The sequence below is a fragment of the Natrix helvetica genome (assembly GCF_964273705.1).
Source record: "Natrix helvetica genome assembly, chromosome: Z".
In the NCBI taxonomy this organism is placed as follows: Eukaryota; Metazoa; Chordata; class Lepidosauria; order Squamata; family Natricidae; genus Natrix; species Natrix helvetica.
In genome coordinates, this window is record NC_138554.1 from 103,405,894 (window position 1) to 103,419,710 (window position 13,817).

Below are 13,817 nucleotides of genomic sequence, written 5' to 3' on the forward strand. Positions count from 1 at the left end.
GTGCATCTCCCAGGTCCCTTGCCTCCTCCCTGGAGGAGGATTACATGGAGGAGGCCTGCTCTCTGTTGGAGGAGGAACTCCCTCCTCCTGAACCTAGAACCGAGGTCACATGTCCCTCAGGCTCTGAGTTGTCCCCAGCAATGCAGGAGGTGGTCGCACGCGTGATTTCTCAGGGCATTGCAGATGGCATCCAGCAACCAGGCTTAGCCTCGCCTCCCAATAGCCGAGCCAAAGCTAAGGTGCATGCCGCTACCGCTCAGGACCAACCTAGCAGGGCCTATCCTCCCACTTCCTCAGCTGTCAGCGAGGCATCTGAGGATGAAGAGGGCATTCAAGATGCCCCAGACCTATCTGAGGAAGAGAATCCGGCTCCTGACACCCCCGCCTTTTTGGGATTATTCAAGCCTTTCATGTTCAGAACCATTCTCACTAAGGCGAGAGCTTCAGCTGTCCAGATGGGACTCCCCGCTCAATCCAATAAGAACAATGCCACAGAGCAGGGTAATTAGGAAACTGTTGGTTCCTCAGATCCAGGCCCTGGGCTCTTCAAGGAGAGCACCCCCCCCCTCAGGATCTGGTTCCAGCTCCCCAGCTCTTTCTGGATGTTATCCAGTGCCATTGGGCCCAGCCTGAGTCTATGGCTAATCCCAGTGGGATAGATAAAAAACTCTATTCAATGGAAAGTGGCATTGAGGACCTTCTGAAGCTACCTCAGGTAGATGGCCCCATAGTGGCCCTAACCTCAAATTCGGTCCTTCCAGCTGATCTGCTGGAGGGATTCAAGGCAGAGGACACGAGGACAGAGAAGGCCTGTCATAAAACTCACCTCACTGCGTGGGCCATGAAGCTCTCCTCCTCCTCCTCGTACTTTAGTAGGGCAGCCCTAATTTGGCTTCGTAAGCTGCTAGCCAACTTTCCAGCTGGTGACACTAGATCATGCCAGGACGTCAACAAAATTGAATATTCAGCCGACATCTCACTTGACGCCATCAATTCTCCTCTAGGGCCCTGGCCTCTAATGTAACTTTGCGCCAACTGCTGTGGCTCCACCAATGGCAGGCGGACATGGAGGCGAAGTGGAAGCTTGCTTCAGCTCCCTTCAAGGGCAGCAAGCTCTTTGGTGAGGCTTTGGACTCTGTCTTAATTGAGTCCAAGGAGAAACGCAAAGTCTTGCTGGCGTTTAAAAAAAAACCAGACTGCAAAGGCTGTTCCTTTTTTCGTAGGCAGCCCTTTCGGACTGTAGACTCCCCTTCCACTTCCGGGGGATTTACCAGACCTTATTCCCAAACACAGGATCACTCCCATGACAGGGCTTCATTTAGGGACGAAAACAAGCAGCAGGATATCCGCAGGTCTTTTAGAAGGGGGTTCTCCAACCACTTCTTTCAAAGAACCAAGTCTTCCTCATTCCCAAGGCCTCAGGAGGGGTGAGAGCCATACTTGACCTCAAGAAACTCTACATCCGTCTAGCACACAAGCGCTTCAAGATGCAATCGCTCCAGACCATCTTGGGTTGCATCAGACAAGGCAACTTCCTGACGTCAATCAACCTGAACGAGGTGTATCTGAACGTTCCCATTCATCCAGCGCATTGTAAGTTTCTGAGGTTCCAATTTGCAGACCAACATTTCCAGTACAAGGCTCTACCCTTTGGCCTCTCAGCGGCTCCCAGGACATTTACCACTCTCGCTGCATGTCTTTGATCTCATCCAGTGAGACTCGTTTGTTATCTGGACGACATCTTGCTGATGTCATCATCCAGGGAACAGGCATGTCGGGATCTCAGCATCACCATCCGCACGCTCGAACAACACGGCTTTTCTGTAAATCTGGAGAAAAGCCACCTGGCACCAACCTCCTGAATCCAGCATCTGGGCATGGTGATCGACTCCAGAATCTGCAAGATGTTTCTCACACAAGAACGAGCGGACAGCATCACGTCCCTCGTGCATCAGATTCAGAGGTCCAGGTCAGCGCCTCTCATCACACGAGCCCTTCCCCCAGCTGGGGAAGTTGATCTCATGCATCGCAGTGGTTCCCTGGGCATGACTGCATGCACGGGAGCTTCAGTGGTTCCTGCTTACGATTCAGTGACGCAAGGCCAGCAACTCAAACTGGTGGTGAGCGTTCCTCCACGGGTGCTCCGGTCGCTCAGATGGTGGCAGACAGTGGCACTGAAGAAGGGTCCCTCTTCAAGGAACCAGAGCACCTGGTCATAACAACAGATGCCAACTTGTACGGTTGGGGCACCCACCTGCAGACGCACGTGTCTTGGCCGCATCCACAGTTGTATCAGGGTATGTAGCCGATAAGTTGAAACTGGAGGACAAGTGTGCGGAACTTGCCTTGCGTAAGAACTTCACTGCTTCCGCTTGGGCGATCAAATCTGCCGCAGCGGCCTCCGGATCGTCTGAGGCCGCCCTGCAGATCTCAATAGGCGCTTTGGTGGCGCAGGCAGCCGTAGTCGCAGCGCTTCTCGGGGAGTGTGCTGGGGGGAACAGGTCTGGATTGTTGCTCGTAAGAGAGCTTGATGCAAGCGCGCAGCCAACGTCCTATTGTGGAAGATGATTCCTTCATGCCCATGGAGGTGGGCTGGAATGATATGAAGAAGGATTCTGATTTGCGAAAGGAAGTTGTCCAGTTTTGAATGACAAATGTTGTAGGTTAATAGAACAAATTGGTTTGAATGGCGCTGATGTTGAGGCCTGCAATACAACCAATAAGTCCCAAGTTGGGTAACGATGTACCGTCGGAGGGCGTAGGTTGGTAGCTCCCTTTAGAAAACTGCGAACCCCTGGGTGTCTGCTGAGTGGTTGAGAAATGTATCTGGACAAGATGGTGGCTAGGGCTGCCTTCTGTCTCTGAAGGGTGTTGGGGCGAGGTCCTTGTCCAATCCCTCCTGGAGGAAGTCCAGAATTTGTGGAATTGTCGCTTCTGTGGCATCGATGTGATTGGACTGACACAAGAGGAGAAGATAGTTCAAGTTGTGTCATAGATCAGCATGGTAGAAGGTCGCCAGGATGGTGTGGATGATCTTGTCAGAGAAGCTGTCCCGCCTCAGGAGGTCCCCCTCAAGTGCCAAATGACTAACTGAAGCCATTGAGGGTCCGAGTGTGGGATGGCTCCTTGGCTGAGAGAGATTTGCTCCTGAGGTATGCGCCAGTGCTTGGTCACTGACAGGATGACGAGGTCGGCGAACCAGGACCTCCTTGGCCAGTGTGGGGCGACTAGCAGTACTTCAGCGCCCTCCAGCAAGACCTTCCTGATCATCTGAGGTATCAGTGGGAGGGGTGGAAACGTGTATAACAGACCAGGAGGCCAGCGTCATCAAAGAGCGTCCGTCCCTTTTGCGCCGGAGCATTGGAATCTTGAAAAGAACTGGGGGAGGTGTGTGTTCTCGGGACTGGCGAACAGGTCTATCATCGGAAGTCTGAACCTCTGGGTCGGTTGGTGAAACAGAGATAGATGAAGCCACCATTCCGAATTGCTGATGGGCATTCTGCTGAGTCAGTCCGCTGTCACGTTCTCCTCCCCCGAAATGTGGTCCGCCCTTATGGACTGGAGGTGGCACTCTGTCCACCGCTCCAGGACTTCTGCCTCCGACATCAGGGCCTTAGATCGAGTTCCGCCCTGGTGATTGACGTAGGCCTTGGTGGCGATATTGTCCGTCAGTAGGAGACCCTTTAATGAACTGCCGGATGTGGCACACGACTAGTCTGGCGGCCCTGAGCTCCAGCCAATTTATGTTGTGGGCAAGCTCCGCCGGAGACCATCTTGCAGGGTAGGGCTGAAGAATTTATTCAGTATCTGCAGGATAAAATCTCTCAGATCCGGACAGGCTTGGACTCTGACTGGGTAGATTTGGGCGAGCCGACGGGGATGAATCTTGAGGAGACTATCTGGGATGAGTTTGACCCTGTGATCTTCGAGGGCATGGACAGGATTATGGGGAGACTCAGTGCTGCCACTTGTGTGCTGGACCCATGTCCCTCGTGGTTAGTTTCGGCTTCCCGGGAGGTGACACGAGGCTGGCTCCAGGCGATTACCAACGCTTCATTGAGAGAAGGGTTCTTTCCCACCGCCTTGAAGGAGGCGGTGGTGAGACCGCTCCTTAAGAAGCCTTCCCTGGACCCAGCTTCTTTAGCCAACTACCGTCCGGTCTCCAACCTTCGCTTTGTAGCGAAGGCTGTCGAGAGTGTGGTAGCACGTCAGCTTCCCCAGTACCTGGATGAAGCTGTCTACCTGGATCGGTTTCAGTCGGGTTTCAGGCCCGTGTACAGCATGGAGACGGCATTGGTCGCGTTGGTCGTTGATCTCTGGCGGGCCCGGGACAGGGGCTGCTCCTCTGGCCTGGTCCTATTAGACCTCTTGGCGGCTTTCGATACCATCGACCATGGTATCCTACTGCGATGACTCGGGGGGTTGGGAGTGGGGGGCACCGTTTTACGGTGGTTCTCCTCCTACCTATCGGATCAGTTTGTGTTGACTGGAGGGCAGAGATCGACCCCCAGGCGCGTTACTTGTGGGGTGCCCAGGGGTCGGTTCTCTCACCTCTACTGTTCAACATATATATGAAACCACTGGGCGAGATCATCTGGTTTTGGGGTACGGTATCATCAATATGCTGATGATACCCAACTTTTCATCTCTACCCCAAACCACCCAAACGATGCCCTCGACGTGATGTCCCGATGCCTGGAGGCTGTGCAGATCTGGATGGGGAGGAACAGGCTCAAGCTCAGTCCCTCCAAGACTGAGTGGCTGTGGTTTCCGTCATCCCGATTTGTGCATCTTGTTCCATCTTTGATGATAGGGTGAGAAAGTCTAGCCCTCTCAGAGAAGGCTTGCAATCTGGGAGTCCTCCTGGATACGCGGCTTAGTTTAGAAGAACATCTGACAGCCGTGACCACGGGGGGCTTTTACCAGGTTCGCCTGGTACGTCAGTTGCGCCCCTTCCTGGATCGGGATGCTCTGTGCACAGTCACTCATGCCCTCGTCCTTTCTCGCCTGGACTACTGCAACACTCTCTACATGGGGCTGCCCTTGAAGAGCACCCGGAGGCTTCAGCTGGTCCAGAATGCAGCCGCGTGGGTTATCATGGGGGTACGTACCTAGGTGCTCCCATGTTACACCCCTTTTAGGCGGCCTGGACTGGTTACCAGTTGTCTTCCGGGTGCGATTCAAGGTACTAATTATGACCTTTAAATCGCTCCATGGCTTAGACCCAGGGTACCTGCGAGACCACCTACTGCCACCAAGAGCCTCCCACCGTCCAGTACGATCCCACAGAGTTGGCCTCCTCAGGGTGCCGTCGGCCAGACAGTGTCGGCTGGTGACCCCCAGGGGGAGAGCCTTCTCTGTGGGAGTGCCTTCCCTCTGGAATGAGCTGCCCCTGGAGCTTCGCATAATCCCTGACCTCCGGTCCTTCCGACGCACCCTAAAAAGTTGGCTTTTCCAGCAAGCCGGCCTGGCCTGTTAATTTTATTTAATTTTTAAAATGTGAGTGTTATATAAATTGGGTTTGTTTTTGGGACTGTTTATAATTTCCTTTTAACTTTTGTACTATGTGTTTTTTAATGCTGTATGCTGCCCTGAGTCCTTGGGAGAAGGGCAGCATATAAATCCAATAAATCCAAATCCAAATCCACCCCTTTAAAAAAAATCCAGCTTTGCAGCTCGGACGCAGCTTGCACGGGCTGTGTGATGAGCCGAGCGACTGCAGAAGTTGGGGTCAATGTGCGACAGGTGTCAGGGCATGAGAGGCCTGCCTATGATGGTCCTAAATTAAGCAGGTACAGGGCGCATGGGGCAACTCCACCCCTGCCCTAGGTTGATTTTTACGTAAGTGCCTCACCCCATCTCATACAACCAGATGGAGAGTGGAACTTAACTAGGGCATATTTTGGGGGTAGGAGTTATATTTTGGCACATGTGTGAAAATTGGGCTAGGACTTGTTTTCAGGGTAGGTTGTAAGCTTATTTGGAAATTTTTCAAAAGTTTGCCAAGCCCTTTGAGCAATCTTTTATAAGGAACACAAGCAAACATCTTAATTTTTTAAAATATATAATTATTTGTTACCTTCAACTTTGATGTATTCGTTGAAACTATTTTCAGGTTTCTGAATAGTTATGATTTACTCAATTGTATTTATTTAAAATTTGCTATGAGCAATGTTATGAAATTATAATAATTTTCAATTCCCTCTAGAGGAACAAAGCTAATTTTAAAGGCATTAAGGAGAATTTAATTCTACCAACTGTGCTTCTTTAATAAAACTGTTTTTAAATAAAACGTTTAGCATCCTAATGGAGCAATTGTAGGAATAACCTTAGAAATATGCATATATGAGTGAGTAGTTGTTTATTGTCACTGTTAGTCACTACATTATCTCAAAGTTTGTTATGTAATTTATTTTTTGAGGGGCTTTGTGGTAACACTCTTGTTTGGAAAAACTAATTCTGAGAAGTACCTCGAACAGTGTGAACACTCCTTTCTTCCTCCGACCTCATTTGGCATTAATAAGGTAAGCAACAAAAAATAAAAGCTGTAGTTCTCAACTTAAGACCACAATTGAGCCCAATTTTTCTATTGTTAAGTGAGGCAATTGTTAAGTGAATTTTGCCCCATTTTATTAATTTTCTTGCTACATTTGTTGAGTGAATCACTGCAGTTTTTAAGTTAGTAACACTGTTAAGTGAATCTGGATTACCCATTGACTTCCTTGATCCTGTTTATTTGTTTATTTATATCCTGCCCTGATTAAAATCTGGAAAGACCACTGAGGAAGTAATAACAATTGACAAGAAAAAAGTGTTTGTTTGTATCCCACCTCTATTAAAATTTGAAAAGACCATTGCATAGCGGTTATATTGTAAAACATAACCTTTGTTCAAATTTGTATTTATGTGAACTAAAATTGCAAACTAATAAAATTGCAATACAAATTAACTTTGTATATTCTTTTCCAAAGTGCATAGAAGAAATGAAAGAGGAAAGCAAACCTATTAAGATTGATAGGAGGTTAACTGGTGCCTATATAATTGATGAACCTCTGCAGCAAGTGAGTTGAAAAACGTTGATTTTTTTAAAAAAGTTTATTACTCTAATGTTCTGTGAGTTCAACTATTTAATGTAAATATTTGATAAAAAAATAATCTAAGTATTTAAATTGTACAATATATAATTCATGTTACAAGTAACATGAATGCCATGTGCAGCATGAATTACCTGTTCTTTTCAAACCTTGAATGGAAGATTAACAACATAATATAAAATATACCCTCTCCTAAATGTTTTTGAATGTACCTAAAAGTGTATGACACATGAATGTCTTGAATGTATGTCTCTTGTCAGCATTTGTCTCTCTATTGTCAAGCTAGGATGATGATACTGATAGATCTCACTTAATGACAATTAACAACAATTATTTGAAGTTACAACAGTACTGAAAAAGTAACTACAACTATTGCTCATATTAATGACATTGGCAACATCTCTCTATATCTGTCTGTCTGTGTCTCTCCCTCTTTTTTTCTCTCTCTTGTCCTGTGTTCATCAAAATAGTTAGCATGATTTGTCCTGTGCCTGACACACACACACACACACACACACACTTTTTTTCTTCTTCCATTTTTTTACATTGGTAGAGCTGAGAGATTAAACAAGCAAGCTATTGTTGAGCTGCCTTTCTTCCTGGAATTTCATATCTGGTGCTAACCACAAGTTAACAAACAGCTTTGTGACCTTAGCTGACTCCCAGTTGCTGCTTGTAATTGACAAGATTTTAATCAGTGTTATACTTTCAATATACTTTCAGTTCCTGCTTGCAGCCAAGAGTATACTATGTCGTCAGCACCAACACATTTTTTCAGTGTGTGTTCTGCATTGTATGTTTGCTTATTCTCTTGTACTCCCATTCTGTCCCATAAATATAAATGAAAACATTAATTCTCTTCTTGTTAATTATCAAATTGAGCCGTAGAACACCTGAAAAAGTGGGAAAAAGAGAAAAGCTGAAATAGTATTGTAAATATTATAAAACAGATGCAGTTATGTGATTTTCTTCTTAGTGACATTATCATTTAGCAATCAAGCTGATGGTCCCAATTCAATTGCAAAACAAGGGATACCTATATTACAGCAATATTTGTTTTCTACTGAGGTTATGTTGTGAATCACTTTTAGCTTTTTTGTCTTCAGACTCTCTGATCTGTGTGTGTGGGGGGAGAGATATTATCTTTGGCCCAATATGTTTGATCCCAACCTTGGTTAATACATCTAGCAAAGATAGATAGCAAAATTATGAGCGCGCGTACACACACACACACACAGACACAGACACACAGCATGATCCTCTACTTATATTATTACTAGTGCCAGCTCCCCTCCTAAGCTTACTCTCGAAATTGTTGCTGTTACTATTTAGGATTTTTTTGAAAAATTAATTGTTCTTATAAAGGGGTATTTCAGAACTAATAGCAGAACTATTTACAAAACATAAGTACACTTGTGTACAATTATAAGGCAAGTGTGTATGTTGACCACTGGTGGGTTTCAAAAGATTTTACAACCAGTTCTATGGGCATGGCTTATTTTGTGGGCGTGGCTTGACAGTCATGTGACTGGGTAGGAGTGGCTTGGCAGTCATATGACCAGGTGGGAATAGTTGGCGGTCATGTGACTGAGTGGACGTGGTCAATTTAGCCATCCATTTTGCCAATTTAACAGTCCATTAAACAATACATCACCCTCCCTTCTATTCTTTTTAATACTACATGAAGGTTTTGCTCTAGGTTTTTTTTTTACTAGGGGAGAGAAGTTGGCAATGCCTGGGGATTTCTGGGAATTTCTCCTCTGTGTTAGAGGCACTAAAATAACCAAAATGATATAAAGTCTCCTGCTGGACCAGGGGGTTGGACTAGGTGACCTCTGAAGTCCCTTCCAGCCCTGGATTGCTGTGCTCTTTCAAAGCATCCTCTGAACCTGTGTCTAGTGCCAGATTTGTGGTCCTTCCTTCCTTTCCTTTCTCTCTCTCTCTCTCCCTCTCTCTCTCTCCCCTCCCTCCCTCCCACCCTCTATCCATATATCCATACCTTGTTCCCTTTCCCTTTCCTTCCCTCTTTCTCCCTTCCTTCCCTCCCTCCCTCCTTCCTTCCTCCCTTCCTCCTTTTCTGTGAAGAACCCCAGGTGGTCTTTGGTACGCAGAAGAAAAGCCAGATATTTTGAAACTGAGAACATGCCCATTAATCATCTGGCATTCTTAGAGCTCCACTACTGATTAGCTTACCTGAGCAAGGATAGCTAGTCGCACTGTCAATAAGCTCTCAACTCAAGCTCCATACTAGAGGTCTTCAAACTTGGCAACTTTAAGACTTGTGGATTTTCAACTCCCAGAATTCTCCAGCCAGCAGAGTTGAATTCTGAGAGTTGAAGGCCACAAATCTTAAAATTGCCAAGTTTGAAGACCACTCTGCTCCATGCACTTGGGGATCCCCAAACAGTGAGGATTTCTTTCTTTCTTTCTCTCTTGAAGTCCACTCCCCTGCTTTTTCTGCCAAGGGCTGCAGGGAGTCTTGCTAGGCCCTCCACGCTCTATTTTGGGCCTAGCAGGCCTCCCTGAAGCCTCGGAACCAGGGAAGGTAAGGTTGCAAGCCGGGGGGGGGCACAGCAAACTCTGGGTGGGGGGAACGAGATTTACCTGTACGAGGAGGAAACAGCTCACTTGGAGCACAGGGCAGGCACCACGTGGCAGCTTAGGCAGGCAAGTCAGCTTAGGCAGGGAAGCCACCCAGGAGGTGAGTGGCTGGGTGGGGCGGGTCAGAGGGCCATTTGTATATAAAATGGTCTGTGCATGTGCACATTTAAAAATGGAGAAAATTACATTTTTTTCAATGAAGATTGTTCTGCGCATGTGCAGAACAGAAAACCAAGATGGCGCTGCCGAGAATAGAATGGCAGATAGAACAGTCACATATCTGCCGGAGTTATTACCTATTCTGCCGAACCAGACTATTCTGGTAGGAACCCACTTCTGATGTTGACCAAATCATTTTAATGCATATTTACCACCTCCAACCTGTATAAACATGAATGCTTGGTGGATATAATCATATCGGATGATATATATATATATTTTGTAAAGAGGGAGAGTATGGCCTAAGATCAGCATCTTGTATCAACGTGTGCATAATTATTAGGAAGCTTCTTTTCCCCAGACAAAATAGATCAAAAAAAAAAAAAAAGATTTAATTGACTCTGAAAAGTCAAAACTTGTAAATACCATATTTTTCAGAGTATAAGTCGCACTTCCCGCCCCCCAAAAGTGGGTGGAAATGTCTGTGCGTCTTATATTCCGAATATTTGTGGTGGCGAATGGGCCATGAGGGCAGTGAACGAGCCCCTGCAAATGGGTGGCAGCTAATGGGCCACGACAAACGTGTGGCGGCAAACAGGCAACAGCAGTAAATGGGCCACATCGAATGGATAGTAGAAAATGGGCGGTGGCAAACGGGCAAAGGCAGTGAACGGGCTGCGGAAAATAGGCCAGATGAATACCGGATGGCTGCTGGGAAGCAGAGGCAGATTCTTTCCCCCCTTGTTTTTCTCCCCAAAAGCTAAGTGCCTCTTATAGTCTGGAGCGTTTTATAATCCGAAAAATACATTAGTCTTTCAGAGGGATGCAGCACTCTTAAAATTTCTAAAATATTGAGGTGTGATCACAGAACCGTCAAAAGGTTTATTGCTAATAGTTAATAGAATCACAAGAAATGTGTTGAGAAAAAAAGATGCACATTAACTGCCAAAGATTTAAGATGAATTAAATGTGAATTACCAGAAATCCATTATCCTCAAGTGCTGTCATATTCCAGAACTGCAACCTACCTGGAGTGCCCAGAAATACAAGGTGTTCAGTGCTCAAAGACATGGCCAAGAGAAGGGAGACTGAAACCAGACTGCCACAAGACACATAAGTTGAAACGGCAAGACTAGGCCAAGAAATAACAGATTTTTCAAAGGTTTTATGGACTGATGAGATGAGAGTGACTTTTGAAGAACCAGATGAATGGATCCGTAGCTGGATCAGTAATGAGCACTTCAATTCAGGTACCAGGAAGGTCGAGGTGGGATACTGGTATGGGCTGGTATTATTAAAGATGAGCTAGTTGGACCTTCTCAGGTTGAAGATGGACTCAAAATCAATTCCCAAACCTACTGCCAGTTTTTAGAAGACACTTTCTTCAAACAGTGGTCCAAGAAAATGTCTGCGTCTTTCAAGAAAACTGATAATTTTTATGCAGGACAATGCTCCATCTCTTGCATCGAAGAACTGCACTTTGTAGCTAGCCAGTAAAGATGTGATGACCAAGGGCACAGCACAGAGATAAAACAGCTGGCAGTTCAAACTGCCTTTTTATTACTCCAAATCTCCCAAAATGCTCCCACTATTCTGGCACATCCCAGAGCAGAGTGAGAACAAATCCACATAAAAGCCTCAAACAGCCTCTGGCTGCAATTAGTTCAGCCCAGCGCTATCTGCGCCAAGGCTGCGCGGCTGTAAATTCCAAATGTATTTGGCAAAACAAGCTCAAGCAAGGAGTTCAGGGAGCAAAGGATCCAGATAATTAGTCCATAATGCCAACAAGGAATTCAAGGACTCTTGGCAATGTCAGCACACAACACTTCAGAATCTCAGTGTTTGTTTTCCTGTGCACCGCTTGGAGAGTCCAAGCAATGGGTTAATTCAGTCTGGTTGCCCTGGATACTGAGGAACTTTTTTTCTCCTTTAATCACACCTCCTAGTGTGATTACTCCCCAGAATTTCATTCCTCAGTCTGCCCGTTCGGATGCGTTTTTGAGAGCTCAGGCTGAATTAACTCCTTGGCTTGGACTCTCCTACCTTCCTAATCAAAAATTTTCTCCTTGGAGTTCCGGTTCCGGCGGCCGACAGCGACGGGCAGTTCCTTGCCCACTCCGGCTCCCCGGTGGGCTTCCCCACTCCTTGGGGGGCACAGGACACCCCGCAGAGGGGTCCTGCCGGAGGGGCGGCATCGCGGAGGACTCCTGCAGCGGCGGCGGCCGGCGGGAGGTCTCTCACGCGCCCAAGGCACCGGGGAGCAAACTCGGAGGGCGCTTTGCGTTTCTGCGCCTCGCTACAAGCTGACTGGAGAATGTAACAATAGAAGGAAGCAGCTGCAGTGCGGTGAGGTTGCTTCTCTTTTCATTCCCTACTCTGCACGGAAGAATTACTCAGCTTTTTAAAATCTTAACTTTCGGAGCATTTTGGAGGCGCGGCTGGAGGGAGGGGTTTCCCCCCCCCCCTTGGACAAGCGGCGAGGAACAATTTTGCTCTCAGCCCCCGGGGAAGGAGGAGGGGGGAGAGCCAACAAATGAAGCCTCACCCAGGCTAAAATGATTTTCTCTTCAATTTAATTCTACATATTACTGATGATTTGAGGACTTTTGGAACTTTTAAAACTTTGTTATGCCTCTGTGCCCAAAACTGGCAGGGCAAGATGGCACACTTCCGTTGTCTTTATGAACTGTGAAACCTGACTCCACCTTTAAAATTCAGGCTTCCGGTCTTTGTCTCCGTGTCTCCCAGCGGAATCTCTTGTGGATTGGTATTCCAGACTTATTAGAGAGACTCTCTTCTGCCTGGTTCTTCTGCTCCCGAAACTCACCTTGCTACACTTCTTTTCTAACTGTCTATCTTATATATGGACTGAACTTCTAACGTTATAAATGATGCCACCCAAAAGACCACCTCCTGGAAAACCTGGCTTTGCCACTTCTGCTCCAACATCTGCAACATCCAGTCCAGCCACACAGTCAAAGATAACAGAACTGATGCAGCCTAAGACTACAGAGATGGACTTTCAACAAATGCTTCAACAAATTTTACAGGGCCAGGAGGAAATCAAGAAACAGCTAAGGGAAATGAAAGATGAAATTAAAGAAAATCAAGCCCAAATATATAAGAACTCACAAAGACTGAATCTTGTGGAAGGGGGGGTGGAGGAGGTGAGGGGGGGGGTAGAAGCTGTGCAGAAAGGGAACAAAGATCTTGACACCCAACAGATGAAAATAGAATTTGAGAGAATGTCCTATTACCTTAGATTTCAAAATGATATAGAAGAAGATGGGGAAAACATAAGGGACATCATGACAAACATCCTGGCTGACTACACACACAAAGAAAAACAACAGATGGGGTGGGATATAGACCTGGTTTATAGAGTGAACTCAGCCTATGCTAGAACACACAATGTACCCATTGGTTCACATTAAATTTCTTAGAAAAAGCACAAGAGATGAAATTCTGGGTGTACAAAGGGGGCAAGCATTGACATACCATGATAGGGAGATAACCATTCTGAAGCAGATCCCTAAGAAGATTAGAGAAAAAAGGAAGAATTATTCGCAATTAGCAAATAAATTATACCAGAAAGGGGTGTGGTTTAGATGGTTGATGCCTGAAGGTATGCTGATATTCTGGGAGGAGACAAGAATCAGAATCAATTCACCCATAGAGGCGCAGGCCTTTATGGAAAAAAACAAACCACACCTAGAAAAAACACGAGACACTACAACGGACACACAGGACACGGGAGGGGCCAGAGCTCTGCCAGTGGAGGGAGAAGGGGCAATAGCAAGAAAACTCAGATCACAAAAATAAACAAGAAAATCATATTATTATAAACTGACCGAAAGTGATAATGGAATTATATCTGGATTTTATACTGTAATGTCTAATCTGATTGAAAATAGTAATAGAACTAACATGCTGATTGTAACCAATTATATACCAATGCATTAT

At 46.3% G+C, this 13,817-nt stretch overlaps 1 protein-coding gene across 6 annotated transcripts in view; it reads left to right on the plus strand.

The window, feature by feature from the left end:
- SNX13 (sorting nexin 13) overlaps positions 1-13,817 on the plus strand; it is a 127,077-nt gene that overhangs the window by 43,801 nt on the left and 69,459 nt on the right. For all 6 annotated transcript variants that reach the window (XM_081970131.1, XM_081970134.1, XM_081970129.1 and 3 more), the window contains exons 3-4: positions 6,422-6,524; positions 6,972-7,061. In XM_081970131.1, coding sequence (XP_081826257.1) covers positions 6,422-6,524; positions 6,972-7,061 — 193 coding nt within the window. The remainder of the gene's footprint in view (positions 1-6,421; positions 6,525-6,971; positions 7,062-13,817) is intronic.